Raw genomic sequence first — 15,755 nt, 5'->3', positions numbered from 1 at the left:
CACCTCATGCGAAGAGTTGACTCATTGGAAAAGACTCTGTTGCTGGGAGGGATTGGGGGCAAAAGGAGAAGGGGACGACAGAGGATGAGATGGCTGGATGGCATCACTGACACGATGGACGTGAGTCTGGGTGAACTCCGGGAGTTGGTGATGGACAGGGAGGCCTGGCGTGCTGCGATTCATGGGGTCGCAAAGAGTCGGACACGACTGATCTGATCTGATCTGATGATAATTCTATGTTTAACTTTTTAAGGAACCACAAAACTGTTTTACACAGCAGCTGCACCATTTTATTTCCAGCAGCAATGCACAAGGCTTCCAATTTCTCTGCATCCTTGCCAACACTGGTCACTTTCTGTTTTTTGTTTGTTTGTTTTTCAATAATAGCCATCCTAATGGGTGTGATGTGGTCACATGACATTTTAAAGTCAATGCTCATTTCTTTCTTGGATCTCACTCTTGAAAGGTTCATTTTAAGTGGTGCTTGGGCATGTCAAATCGGTCTTCCAAAAAAAGTACTGAGCCAGCCCTGGGAGAGATTTCAACTCTACCATTTATTTAAGTCAGAAGACCTTTCTGATAAAGCACTGATGAACTGAGATGGTTACTTTTCAGGGGGTTGGAGGGTGTCCCTTTGAAATGCTCTGTCTGCAAACAGAAGACGAAAATGCAACAAATCCCTTTAAGTCAAAAAGGCCCCAACATATTCACAATAGTTACATCACTCTATAAGGGCACCACAGAGAAGCAGCTATGAATTATTAGCTTAGGGAGTCTGGGTGTGGGGGGTGGTGGGCATGACCTGAAAAGGCACGTCTATTTCTGTTATAGAAGCTGCATACAGCATTATTTACATGGCCCAGCCAGGAATGCAGCAAATTACAGAATCACAGTGTAGAAGGCAGCAAACAGTCCTGTAGAACTTACTTACGAATCAGATGTGTATGACTTATAGTCAAAGATTTGAGGCAAGAAAAAAGCCATTTTTGGTAATTTGCCTTTTTTGTGTTTTTCTTACAGTTTAAGTCACTCTTTATTTTATTTTAGGTGACAGCTACTCTTGAAAAAGTAATCTTGGAAATGACTTTAAACTCTGCAGTAGATTTAAGTAGTTTTGCGTACTTGCTAGTTGTTTTTTTAAAGTACACAATTCGGTAGTTTTTCGTTTATTCACAAGGTTGTGCAACCGTTGCCACTATCTCATTCCAGAATATTTTCATCATCCCCAAAAGAAACTCCACACCCATTACTGCTAACTCCCCATCCTCCCCTCCTCCCAGCTCCCGCAACCACTAATCTACTTTCGGTCACTACAGATGTGTCCATTCTGGACAGTTCATATAAATGGAATCGTACAATATGTGTGACCTTTGGTGACTGACTTCTTTCACTTAGCGTACTCTTTCTTTCTAAATTGAAGGATAGTTGATTTGGGCTTCCCCTGTGGCTCAGCGGTAAAGAATCCACCTGCAATGCAGGAGACACAGGTAACAGTGGGTTCGATCCTTTGGTCAGGAAGATTCCCTGGAAGAGGGTATGGCAACCCCCTCCAGCATTCTTGCCTAGAGAATCCCATGGACAGAGGAGCCTGGTGGGCTACAGTCCGTAGGGTTGCAAAGAGTCGGATACAACTGAAGCAACTGAGTACACACAAGCACACAGCTGAGTTGCAGTGCTGTGTCAATTTCTGGTGTACAGCAAAGTGATTCAATTACACATATATTAATATATTCTTTTTCATATACTTTCCTTTATGGTTTATCACAGGATATTGAATATAGTTCCCTGTGCTATACAGTCAGACCTTGTTGCTTATCCATTCTATACACAATAGATTGCATCTGCTAATCCCAAACTCCCAATCCATCCTTCCTTCACCTTCCTGCCTCCACAACCACAAGTCTGTTCTCTCTGTCTGCCAGTTGATTTGCTTCGTGGATATTTTGTGCTGTATTTTAGATTCCGCATGTAAGTGGTATCATATGCTATTTGCCTTTCTCTTTCTGACTTACACATTTGGTATGATAATCTCTAGGTCTGTCCATGTTGCTGCAAATGGCATCATTTCATTCCTTTTTATGGCTGAGTAGTATTCCATGTAACACATCTGCTTTATCCAGTCATCTGTAAATGGGCATTGAGGTTGTTTCCATGTCTCGGCTATTGTAAACAGTGCTGGCATAATGCTTTTGCGATTCATCCATGTTGTAGCATGTATCAGTATTTCCTTCCTTTTTAACTACCAAATAATATTCCACATGTGTTCATTTATCACTTGACAGACATTTGGGTTATTTCCACTTTTGGGCTATTAACGAGTAATGCTGCAATGAATATATGTGTACGAGTCTTCGTGTGGACTTGTTTCCATGTCTTGGGAAGATACCTAGGGGTGGACTTGCTTGGCCATATCTATGTTTAACCTTTTGAGGAACTGCCAGACGTCCAAAGCAGGTGCACCATTTTACATTCTCACCAATAATGTCTCATACTTAACGTTAGATAATTTTAAGTTACTTGTGGAAATAAGAAAATCAATCAATTGACTTCAAAAGCCAAGAGTAAATTATGGGACAAGTGTGGCTTTGCTTGCTCATGTCACCACATTTGACACCTGGGCACATTCAATCAACAGATACCCTGGGAAACTCTCCAGCCTGATGGTGTCTTTTCATTACTCTGGTGGGACAACAAAGAGCCAAACACGACACTACAGATGATTAGGAGCTAAGATAGCAGATCAAAGCATTAATTATATGACACATGTGGAAAGCGTGTGAGGGTCAGAAAGGGAGTGGCATGGGCTATAGATATCCAGGAGGGCGTCACATAGAAAATGGGGCTTGGCCTGTATGTGGAGAGACATTAGCCTGTTAAGAAGGAAGCAGGAGGAAGTCACAGCCTGCAAATAAATTCTGGACATTTACTTGCTCACAGCAAAACTTCACTATGTTCCAGGACCTTTGAAGACATACCACAGAAAATTAAATCTAATTCAAAAAGATACATGCACCCCTATTTTCATAGTAGCACTATTTACAATAGCCAAGACATGGAAGCAACCTAACTGTCCATTAACTGATGAATGGATAAAGATGTGGTGTGTACACACACACACACACACACACACACACACACACAGGAATACTACTCAGCCATGAAAAAGAATGAAATGCCATTTGTAGCAACATGAATGAACCTAGAGATTATCATACTAAGTGAAGTAAATCAGACAAAGACAAATATCATACAATATATGTGGAATCTAAAAAAATGATACAAATGAACTTATTGATGAAACAGAAATAAACTCACATAGAAAACACACTTGTGGTTACCAAAGGGGAAAGGTGGGGGATAAATTAGGAGTTTGGGATTAACAGATACACAGCTAATATATATAAGATAACTAAGCAACAAGCATTTACTAGCGTAGCACAGGGAACTATATATTCAATATCATGTAATAACCTGTAAGAAAGAATCGGAAAAAACTCAATCACAGAAATAAACACAACATTGCAAATCAATTAAAAAGGTGGTTGTTTGGGGAAAAAAAGAAAAAAAATGCTGCTACACAGTGCTAACTAAGGCTGGGTAAAAGGACCCTGGGAAGTAAAGTGACTTCCCTCACTCCTCCATGCTGCTGACAGTTTTAGGTAGATGTTAGGAGTTTGTTTCCCCCACCCCCCCAAAGATGTGGGAGATAGCAGTCTCAACAAGAGCAAGCAGAGACGAACGAGGTCACAGGGGAAGCTACCAGGGGGTACAAAATTAGAAGCTAAGAGCACAATGGTTCTCACTCGACTCCTGGAAACTCTCCCTCCTACGCAAATTCTGACACATGGCAATTAAAGGAAGCACACACACCGGTACAAGTCCTTGAGATTTTAAAGTAAAAATTAATGAGTCCATCTAATTTGGACTCAGAAAACACGTGGGTGGAAGAAATTCCTGCAGCTGACAGCTTATGTGACAGTTATTTCATGAAAAGGAAAAGAACTTCCCTGCCTGCCTTGGATCTGAATGTTTCCAAAAGTGATTCTAAACCTTAGCCTGAAACGATACACAGGACAGGCGCTGAATATAGATATTCTGTGGAGAAAATCCCTTCAGCTTCCCCAGTGAAGATGATGTGAGGGAAAAGGAGATGAAATATCCCCTTCTCTTCAACCTTCTTGAGAGCCCAAGAAAAGCAGCAGGCTCCTTCTCTGCTCAGGCACTCTTATCAATTGAAATCAGACTTCTAAAGGCATTGTGGAAAATAAGAATCGCATACTGAAAGGTTTCATTAAGCTACTGCAATTATCTGAATCTAAATACACTAAAGTAATAAATGCTACCCTACTTTGTTGGCTCCCTCCCTGCCCAAGAAATGCAAAATCTACGACCTCCACCTATATCCCCTAGTGGACTACCTTAAAGGACAACATAAGGCAAACCACAAACTCCTGTGCTCCCTCCTAGAGTGAGGTGGACTGTAACATTGAAAAATTGCATCTTTTCTGGTTTTCCTCCTCTCTGGCGAGCCTCCTCTCCATTCCCAGAGGAAGACATTTCCAGAACTGCTGACAACCCCCAGAGGAGGAAGGCCTTCCTTCCTCCTCTTGGGCAGATGGTATTTGCATACTGACATATTGTAAATCTAGTCACCCAGGTAACCGGCTCCGGTTAGCAACAGCGCAATGAAGGTCAGCTTGATTCCTTCTAAAATTAGAAGTCAGACCAATTGGATTTTTAACTGTTCAAGGTAGGATGCCCAGTTAGATGGCAAATCCGATTCTGAAAGTGAATTTTTCAGTTGGGAGATTCAGCACTAGTTCATAAAGGTAAGTTGGGGGAGGGAGGGGGATAAAAAGGCAAGTTGGAGCATTTCAACATGATAATAACATAGGTTTGACATGTAGAAGATTTCAGTTCTGTGATTTTGCTGTTTCTGTGAATAATTCTTCTGACTCCAGACTCTGTTAGTAGAGCTGTTCGTGGCCTTGGCTCTCCCTTAACCGTCATAGGCAATTGGTCATTAAGGACTGGTAATTCCATGCCTGCCCTCTCAGGCCTTCTACAGTTGGCTGCCCCCAACTGTCCTTCCTTCGAAGTCAAACAAACCCTTTTTTCCCAATCTCTTTTTTTTCCTGCCCACATGGATCCCTCCTAGCTGGGATTTGCTCCCTTCTCTTCTTGTGCTCCCTTCTCTTCAACAATATGTGAACCGAGAACTTCCAGATGTTCAAGCTGGATTTAGAAAAGGCAGAGGAACCAGAGATAAATTGCCAACATCCACTGGATCATTGAAAAAGCAAGAGAGTTCCAGAAAAACATCTACTTCTTTGTTGACTATGCCAAAGCCTTTGACTGTGTGGATCACAAAAAAGTGTGGAAAATTCTTCAAGAGATGGGAATACCAGACTACCTTACCTGCCTCCTGAGAAATCTGTATGCAGGTCAAGAAGCAACAGTTAGAACCTAACATGGAACAACGGACTGGTTCCAAATTGGGAAAGGAGTACATCAAGGCTGTATATTGTCACCCTGCTTACTTAACATCTATGCAGAGTAAATCATGCGAAATACCGGGCTGAATGAAGCAAAGCTGGAATCAAGATTGCTTGGAGAAATATCAGTAACCTCAGATATGCTGATGACACCACCCTTAGGGCAGAAAGCAAAGAAGAACTGAAGAGTCTCTTGATGAAAGTGAAAGAGGAGAGTGAAAAAGTTGGCTTAAAACTCAACATTCAAAAAACTAAGATCATGGCATCTGGTCCCATCTCTTCATGGCAAATAGATGGGGAAACAATGCAAACAGTGAGACTTTATTTTTTTCTTTTTTTTCTTTTTTTTAATTTTATTTTATTTTTAAACTTTACATAACTGTATTAGTTTTGCCAAATGAGACTTTATTTTTTGGGCTCCAAAATCATTGCAGATGGTGACTGCAGCCATGAAACTAAAAGACACTTGCTCCTTGGAAGAAAAGCTATGACAACCTAGAGAGAGTATTAATAAGCAGAGACATTACTTTTCCAACAAAGATCCATCTAGTCAAAGCTATGGTTTCTCCAGTGTCATGTATGGATGTGAGAGTTGGACCATAAAGAAAGCTGAGTGCTGAAGAATTGATGCTTTTGAACTGTGGTGTTGGAGAAGACTCTTGAGAGTCCCTTGGACTGCAAGGAGATTAAACCAGTCAATCCTAAAGGAAATCAACCCTGAATATTCATTGGAAGGACTGATGCTGAAGCTGAAGCTCCAATACTTTGGACACCTGATGGGAAGAACTGACTCATTGGAAAAGATCCTGATGCTAGGAAAGATCGAAGGCAGGAAGAGAAGGGGACAACAGAGGATGAGATGGTTGGATGGCATCACTGACTTGATGGACAAGAGTTTGAGCAAGCTCTGGGAGTTGGTGACGGACAGGGAGGTCTGGCATGCTGCAGCCCATGGGGTCGCAAAGAGTTGGACATCACTGAGCAACTGAACCGAACTGACCATGGAGAGGGATGCTGGATGGCTTCAAGGAATGCATGAAGTGTGCACAATTTTCCCCACCCCTCACTGTTAACTTCTCAAAAGATCCACATCTCCTAAAATGTTAAGAGTCACTAGCTATCTAATTACAGATGGTGGGAATTCCCTGGTGGTCCAGGGGTTAAGACTTTGCACTTCTATGTGCAAGGGGGTACAAATTCAATCCCAGGTCAGGGAAGTAAGATCCAACATTCTGTGTGGCGAGGCCAAAAAAATAGTAATAATAATTACAGATGGTATCTACATCAGTATTTCCCAGAATGACTTCAAGGAATGTCAGTTCCATAGGATGCTAAACAGTGGGGAGAAAAAGAGTTTCACACTCACATAAGCTTGGGAAATACTAGGCCAAGCAAAGTCGAACAGGTGTTTCTAACACGGGCTTTCTTTGCACCTTAGCTGTACTGATGTGTACTGTGAACCACTGATTTCATAGGAAACTCTTTCTCAGCAGACACTTCTCAATGCCCGCTTGGCGGACCCCAGGAAACCTGGGCTTTTCTTCTAATCACAACTACCAAGTCATGCACTGCTTTGTGTTGGTTCTTTCATTACTCTTTTGAGCTATTTATTTTTTATTCCATGTTTTTAACAATCTTTAGAAATCCTATTACTGTACTTATCACCTTATGCTGTACTCACTTTATATCATTTTATATCCATCTCTCCTTAACTGAAAGCCACCTACGAGTGGAGTACACACCTGGATGTCATATCCCCAATGCTAAGCTCCAGACTTAGATACTCACTATATGCAAATGACTGACGATGAATGAATGACTGATTGAGCTTATCTGCCCAACTGGATAACAAGCTCCTTCAGAATATAAGCTACACTTTAGACCTCCCTGTGTTGCATTTAGAAAACAACTTTTCATATGGCAAAGAGTCAATAAAATTATGAAAATTTAAATCCATTCGAGAATATTTATCAAACTTATGCCCTGGGCACCAAGGATATTAAAGTGATAAAGTACAGCCCCTGCAATCAAGGTGTTTACATTCTGGTAAGGGAAATAGATATATAAACAAAAAAATGGTGATAAAATATAAATATGCAAAAAGGAAGTGCAAGCTGCCTGGAACACAGGATGGAGCCCTCAGATACATGTCTGCCTGTGGGAAGCTGGGAGGGGTCAGCACTGTGATGAGGAATCTGTCATCTGGGCCTGACCACCCAGGTCCTTGTCTGGTCATTTTGGGGGGAAATTGGCCAAGAGGCTGCTCAAGCTGAGGTAGTGTTCACCCTAGCTATGGTCTCAAGTACAAGAGGGGTTCCAACTCGCCTGCTCAATTGAAACTGGTGGGCCCTGTTGCCCAGGGGGAGCTGTACAAGAGCCAGGCAGGCAGTCTGCCTCCACTGTCCGCAACTCCACAGTCCATCAGGGTCTTTTCCAATGAGCTGGCTTTTTGCATCAGGTGGCCAAAGTACTAGAGCTTCAGCTTCAGCATCAGTCCTTCTCATGAATATTCAGAGTTGATTTCCTTTAGGATTGACTGGTTTGATCTCCTTGCAGTTCAAGGGACTCTCAAGAGTCCTCTCTAGCATCATAGCTTGAAACCATCAGTTCTTCAGCACTCAGCCTTCTTTATGGTCCAACTCTCACATCCGTACATGACTACTGGAAAAACCAGAGCTTTGACTATATGGACTTTTGTCGGCTTTTTAATACGCTGTCCAGGTATGTCACAGTTTTCCTTCCAAGGAGCAAGCGTCTTTTAATTCCATGGCTACAGTCACTGTCTGCACTGATTTTGGAGCCCAAGAAAATAAAATCTGTCACTGTTTCTACTTTTTCCTCTTCTATTTGCCATAAAGTGATGGGACTGGATGCCATGATCTTAGTTTTAATGCTGAGTTTAAGCCAGCCTTTTCATTCTCTCTTTCATCCTCATAAGAGGTTTTCTAGCTCTTCTTCACTTTCTGTCACTAGAGAGGTACTATCTGCACATCTGAGATTGTTGCTATTTCTCTAAGTAATCTTGACTCCAGCTTGTGATTCATCCAGCCCAGCATTTCACATGATGTACTCTGCATATAAGTTAAATAAGCAGGGTGACAATGTACAGCCTTGATGTACTCCTTTGCCCATTTGGAACCAGTCCATTGTTTGATGCCCAGGTCTGTTGATTCTTGACCTGCATACAGGTTTCTCAGGTGACAGGTAAGGTGGCCTGGTATTCTTATCTCTTTAAGAATTTTCCACAGTTTGTTGTAATCCACACAGTCAAAGACCATGGACTGCAGTCCACCAGACTCGCCTGTTCATGGAATTCTTCAGGCAAGAATACTGGAGTGGGTAGCCATTCCTTTCTCCAAGGAATCTGCCAGACCCAGGGATAGAACCTGGGTCTCCCATACTGTAGGCAGATTCTGTACCGTATGAGCCACCAGGGAGGCCCAGATGCCTGTTAACATTTCCATTACTCAAGAAAAGCTGGAAATCTGGATTTTTATATTAACATCCTAACTTCTAAATGCTGGCTGAAATAAACAACAACAACAACAACCTACAACACTCTATAAATATGAGAAATTAAAATATTTATCCACATTAGGTTGTAACCTCTGATTATGGGTAACTCAGTTACAATAAAGAGAGAAAACAGATGTGCACAGAATACTATTGGAAAGTGTTATCTTCAGAGCCAAGCTGTCTTATTCATGTCTGAGTCCCAGGACAATTATGGCAATAGAGAAGGTATAAGAACACAGTACATGTTTTAGCATAGCTCCATTTTCAAAGGCTTTCTCCATATCCTTCACCATCTCAGTAGTGATACTGGCCAGAAAGCACAAATCAGAAAACAATGAGTACACTTTATTAGAGCAATAATAATACTAGTGTTTCCTGAATGTTTAGACTAAGAGCTTTACATAACAACTATACCATGTAATCCTGAAGGCAACCCTTTGTTGTAGACAAATTTACCATCTCAGTTTTCAAATGAGGAATCTGGGGCATAGAGAAGTTAGAAAAATTATCAGAGGTCACACAAATACGTGGAGCAATTGGGAGTCACCCCAGGTCTTTTCCACCAAGAGTCCTGGGCTGGGCATCACTCTAACTCTGAGGCAGGAAGTGGTGGTCAGCACAGGGTCTGGAGCGAAGCAACAGATTTTCCACCCTGGCAGGTAGAGCTCAGAAATGAGGAATTAAAGTGCACAACCAAGTAGAAGCCTGGGAAAGAATTCAAAGAAATACATACGGCTGATAAACAAGTGAAAAATGTTCAACTGCAAGTATTCGGTATGACTCCAGAATTTCGCAATGGGAAGACAGGTAAAAAAATTTTTTTTCACACAAACTAATACATTTCACCTATTAGATTAGTAAAGATGAAAAAGGCTTGCCAGTGTTGGTGAGGCGGAGGGGACAGATCCTTGACCACAGTAGTGGGAGAGCAAAGGGAGAAGATGATTTTGTCTGTTAAATTTTAAGATGTTTGTTATCATTTGACCTAGTTACTCTATCTAGGAATATATCCTAGAGAAACTCTTTTGCATTTGTGCAAAGATTTACATGCTTCAGATTATTCATTGCTCCATTTATGCAATAGCACAAAGCTGGAAAAACTCCAACTGTCTATCAATGGGACCAGTTAGATAAATCAAGGTAGATCCAATTAGTGAAATACAATACAGCCATTAAATCATGAAACAGATTTCTATTTGCCAAAATGGAAAGAGGCCCCAGATGCATACTTAAGTGAAGAAAAAAACAAAGTGAGCTGCAAACAGTAGGTTAAACAGAAGTTTCAGTAAAATGAACGTGCATGTACTAGTATATGAATTGGTAAGAAAAATTTTAAAAATTATCTGTCAGTTGTTAATGATAATTACCCAACAGGGGATTGTGGGAAATGTACTTCTGGTAAGGTTTGAAGTTTTTATAAAAAGCATGTCTTTTTCAATTAAAGAAAGAAGTTAGTATGGAAAGGGTGACCCTATGTTCAAATTTTGAGGCAGGATTCCAATTCCTGGGGTGGACAAGAGAAAAAGGAAGCGACTTGAGGGTGTTTCTGGGAAAGGGCAGCTGCACAGGTTGTGTACTGCACAAGAACACCCTCTTGAGTTGTACAGGGCTTGGGGCTTTAGATAGGCTCTTAGTGGCTCAGATGGTAAGGAGTCTGCCTGCAGTGCAGGAGACCCGAGTTCAATCTCTATGTGAGGAATATCCCCTGGAGAAGGGAATGGCAACCCACTCCAGTATTCTTGCCTGGAGAATTCCATGGACAGAGAAGCCTGGCGGGCTACACTCCATGGGGTCGCAAAGAGTCAGACATGACTGAGCAACTAACTGTTAACCGAAACAAGAACTCAGAAAGGTAACCAAAGCAAAAGTCTTGATATCTATGCAGGACAGGTTATTAAAAGGCGGCCCAGAGAAGAGAGGGTAGAAGTTACCCAAAATAGGCAGAACCTCCTATCTTTTCAAAGTAATTTGCAAAGCTCTGCATAAAGTGTGATTGTGTCTTATTGAAGTAAATCTGCCTTCGATTTGAGTGGATTGGGTTCTAGAATTTCCTTTTCAGGTTAAAGTGTTTTAAAGCTGCCACAGAAATAATGTCACTAGGTCAGGCTGGGAAAGACTAACTGATCCATAATTTTCCTAAATAAAAGCCCAACCACCATTCTAATAATGTTTTTTAAGAAATGTACTGAGTTCCAACAGGGTGTGAGGAAATGAGGAACTTAATTCCTCTTCCCTGCCTCCAGGTAAGTGTGAATGTTCCCCAAAGTATGTTCTTCTTACAACTAAAGGATGTGAATATATGTTTCAAGGTTAACAGTGTGACAGGACAGCACCTGCATTACAGAACTGATGGGAAAAAAATAAACGGCTGAAGAGAATTTCCTCTTTTGTTGTGTGTTGTTTTGGGGTTTTTCGGTTGCTTGTTTGTTTTTAAAAAACAAATAGATGGGAGTTAATGTAAATGACACTTCAAGTATCAGAAGCGACCCCAGGCAGCAATTCAAATCCACATAAAAAAAAGTGTCGGTAAAGGTAATAATGTAATTTAAAAAATAGTACAAACACATATTTTTTCTTTCTTAACTGATTTAGTGCAGGATATAGATACAGATATAGATATAGGTATAGTTATAGATATCTTCTCGGGTGGCAGAGCGGTATAGAATCTGCCTGCCAATGCAGGAGACACAAGAGACACAGGTTTGATCCCTGGCTGGAGAAGATCCCCTGAAAAAGGCAATGGCAACCCACTCTAGTACTCTTGTCTGGAAAATTCCATGGACAGAGGAAACTGGTGGGCTACAGTCCTTGGGGTCTCAAAGAGATGCACACAACTGAGCAAGCACTCATGCATAGAGATATACATACAGATAGACAGACAGACAGATAAAAGATAGATGTGTGTGAGCTCAGAAGTATCGAACCCACTGCAACCCTCTGGACTGTAGCCTGCTAGGCTCCTCTGTCCTTAGGATTTTCCTGGCAAGAATCCTGGAGTGGGTTGCCATTCCTTCTTCCAGGGGATCCTCCCAACCCAGGGGTCAAACCCACATCTCCTGTGCCGGGGTCTAGCCCCAGCTGATCCAGGGTATTCGAAGGAGAGATGGCGTAGGCGAGGGTCAGGAAACAACTGCTTAATTAAATGTTAATTAAGGATATAAAGAGTAATAGAATGAGGATAGCTCAGTAGGCAAATTCAGTGGAGAAAAGAGGCTGAGTAGCTTGGTTTACGCAGGAGACCAATAGAACTTCAAGACAAGAAGTTTGCACCACTTACGCAGGTCGCAGGCGTCCTTCCGTTCTCCCTAAGGAGAGGAGACACTGAGGCCTCCCCGGTCGGATCTTAGAAGCCCAGGCATAATTAGCAAGCATGGCGGGTTCCGCGCTCCAGATGGAGACTCAGCCAGAATTTGAGAGAGAGAGTGACATGGGGAGACCAAGTTTCAGTGAACAAGGCCCGCACTTTATTTTCCAAAGTAGTTTTTATACCTTAAGTTGTGCATAGAGGATAATGGGGGAAGGGGTGGAGTCATGCAAGGACAGCAGTTCCTGGTCCTAATCGAAACCAGGCTTTCAAACTTATCATATGCAAAAGTTCAGGTGAATTACATCATCTTCTGGCCAGGAGGCTTGTTAACATTTTAAGAAACTTATTTTTCTCTAAAGGTGATTATTCCAAAGTCAGGCACCAGCCTCCAAAAAAGCATTGGACAAAGCTGCATTTTACATTTCTATACACCCATTATATCAATCAATACACCGCCAAGGACACAGTAGGTAAGGAGTATGGAGACTTAGCAGCAAACATTGGCTCAATAAGTGAAAAACCCTTCACCAATACAATTTCTAATCAATCTTTTAACTACTCAAAAGAATCTGTGTTTAGGCAGTTTAGAACATCTCCTGCCTCTCACAGTTGGGAGGCTCTGAACAATCACATGTGGCCCGAAAAACCTATTCAGGCAGGCTAGAGGATTTCCAAAGGAGTTTGTAGGTTAAACACTGTCACACCAAGGAATTATTAACTGGAGCTGTAAGCTAATTCTTTTTTCAGAGAGAGGTAGTGGGGGACAGCCCCCCGTAAAGTCAGAGGTGTAGGTGAAAGCACAAAGCAGAAAGTAGGCAGACTCTGGTTTTGGGGGTAGATGCTCGAGAATTTCCAGGGGACTCCTGAGGCTCGATCCCGCCTTTGCGTATGCCGAGCCTCCTTCCTCATGACCTTTGCCATGGGCGGAGCTCCTGCTCCCGGCAGTGATAGAATTCCAGTTGAGCTATTCCAGATCCTGAAAGATGATGCTGTGGAAAGTGCTGCACTCAATATGCAATATGCACTCAATATGCAATATGCCGGCTCCCGGCACTCCTGCATCTCCTGCATTGCAGGCCGATTCTTTACCACTGAGCCACCAGGGAAGCCGTGTGTGTGTGTGTGTGTATACTTCACTTTGCTGTATACCTGAAACTAATACAACATTGTAAATCAACTACACCTCAATAAATTTTTTTCAGAGAAAAGCAGTAGTATAAAACAGTATGTCTAGAAGTGTACTATGTTGGGTCTATAACAGAAATGTAGTATATTTGACAATAAGTGCACAGAGGAGATGAGTATGAACAAAGCTATATGAGAGTAAGGAAATGGTACCAGATGGTAACTCATATCCAAGACACCAATGAAGAGAGCCAGAAACAGTAAATAAGTAGGCTACTATCAGATCAGCTCAGTCGTGTCCGACTCTTTGCGACCCCATGAATTGCAGCACGCCAGGCCTCCCTGTCCATCACCAACTCCCAGAGTTCACTCAGACTCACATCCATCGAGTCAGTGATGCCATCCAGCCATCTCATCCTCTGTTGTCCCCTTCTCCTGCCCCCAATCCCTCCCAGCATCAGAGTCTTTTCCAATGAGTCAACTCTTCTCATGAGGTGGCCAAAGTACTGGAGTTTCAGCTTTAGCATCATTCTTTCCAAAGAAATCCCACAGCTGATCTCCTTCAGAATGGACTGGTTGGATCTCCTTGCAGTCCAAGGGACTCTCAAGAGTCTTCTCCAACACCACAGTTCAAAAACATCAATTCTCTGGTGCTCAGCCTTCTTCACAGTCCAACTCTCACATCCATACATGACCACAGGAAAAACCATAGCCTTGACTAGACGAACATTTGTTGGCAAAGTAATGTTTCTGCTTTTGAATATGCTATCTAGGTTGGTCATAACTTTCCTTTAAAAACGTTTTTATTGAAGAATGGTTTATCTACAATATTGTATTAGTTTCTGCTGTACAACAAAGTGAATCAGTTATACATATTTATATATCCATTCTTTTTTTTAAGATTTTTTCCCATATAGGTCATTACAGAGTATTGAGTAGAGTTCCCTGGCTATACAGTAGGTTCTCCTTTTATACGTCAATTTTATATAGTAGTATGCATATGTCAATCCCAATCTCCCAATTTATCCTTCCCCACATTTCCCCCAATAACCATGCTTGTCTTCTACATCTGTGACTCTATTTCTGCTTTGTTGTAAGTTCATTTGTATCATTTTTTACATTTCACATATAAACGATATCATCTGATATTTGTCTTTGTCAGAATTACTTCACTTATACGATCATCTCTGTGTTCATCCATGTTGCTGCCAATGGCATTATTTCAATCTTTTTTATGGCTGAGTAACATTCCATCATATATAAGTACCACATCTTTATCCATTCATCTGTCAATGGACATTTTGGTTACTTGCACATTTTGCTTATTGTAAATAGTGCTGCTATGAATACTGGAGTGCGTGTATCTTTTCGAATTAAAGTTTTTTCCACTTATATGCCCAGGAGTGGGATTGCTGGATCATATATGGCAGTTCTAGTTATAGTTTTTTTAAAGGAACCTCCATACAATTACCCATAATGATTGCACCAATTTACATTCCCACCAACAGTGTAAGAGGCCCTTTTCTCCACACAAAGAGGGGCAATTTATAATGAGAAAAGGGCCAACTTCTCAGGAACATACAATTATAAATATGTATGCACCTAAAAGAGCTCTGAAATACATAAAGCAAAAATTAATGGGAGAAATAGATTAATATTTGGAGACTTCGAAACTCCATCTCAATAATGGACAGAATCGTTAGGCAGAAGTTCAGCAAGGAAACAAAAGACTTGAACACCAAAAATCTACCAGACTTAACATAACCACAGAACATTCCACCCAACACAGCAGAATACATTCTTTTCAGTGCAGAAGGAACAGTCTCCAGAAAAGACCAAATGGTAGACCACAAAACAAGCTTCAATACATTTAAAAGGACTGAATTCATTCAAAGCATGTTATCTGACAACAATGGAATGAAATTAGAAATTTGAGAAATTCACAAATAGGTATGAATAAAACAACTCACTCTTAAGCAACCAATGGGTCAAAGAAGAAATCACAAGGGAAATTAGAAATAAAAATTAAGACAAAACATATCAAAAAGTATAAGATGTAGTTAAAACAGAGAAAAGCAGCAGAGAAAAATCAATGAATCCAAAAGTCGGTGCTTTGAAAAGATCAACAAAATTGACACTCTTTTAGCTAGATTGACCCAGAAAATAGATGACTTAAATTACGAATATCATTAAACTCTGCTTTGCTAGAATATGTTTTCCAGGTCCTTTTGCCCCAGGGTGGAGAATGAGTTCTAGAAAGATTTTTAACTATTTCCTTATAACTTTTTAGCAGAGGCTTAAAATTGTGTTCT

The 15,755-nt window shown here is 41.2% G+C and overlaps 1 protein-coding gene across 1 annotated transcript in view; it reads right to left on the bottom strand.

The window, feature by feature from the left end:
• Positions 1–13,596, bottom strand: part of PITPNC1 (phosphatidylinositol transfer protein cytoplasmic 1) — a 156,592-nt gene extending 142,996 nt beyond the window's left edge. The window contains exon 1 of the mRNA XM_055575483.1: positions 12,289–13,596. Within this exon, the coding sequence (XP_055431458.1) occupies positions 12,289–12,383 (95 nt within the window). The 5' untranslated portion in view covers positions 12,384–13,596. The remainder of the gene's footprint in view (positions 1–12,288) is intronic.
• Between the last annotated feature and the right edge of the window lie 2,159 nt (positions 13,597–15,755).

Source organism: Bubalus kerabau, chromosome 4 (assembly GCF_029407905.1).
Source record: "Bubalus kerabau isolate K-KA32 ecotype Philippines breed swamp buffalo chromosome 4, PCC_UOA_SB_1v2, whole genome shotgun sequence".
In the NCBI taxonomy this organism is placed as follows: domain Eukaryota; kingdom Metazoa; phylum Chordata; class Mammalia; order Artiodactyla; family Bovidae; genus Bubalus; species Bubalus kerabau.
Note: the sequence above shows the minus strand (reverse complement) of the source record. Positions and strands in the feature narration are given on the sequence as shown.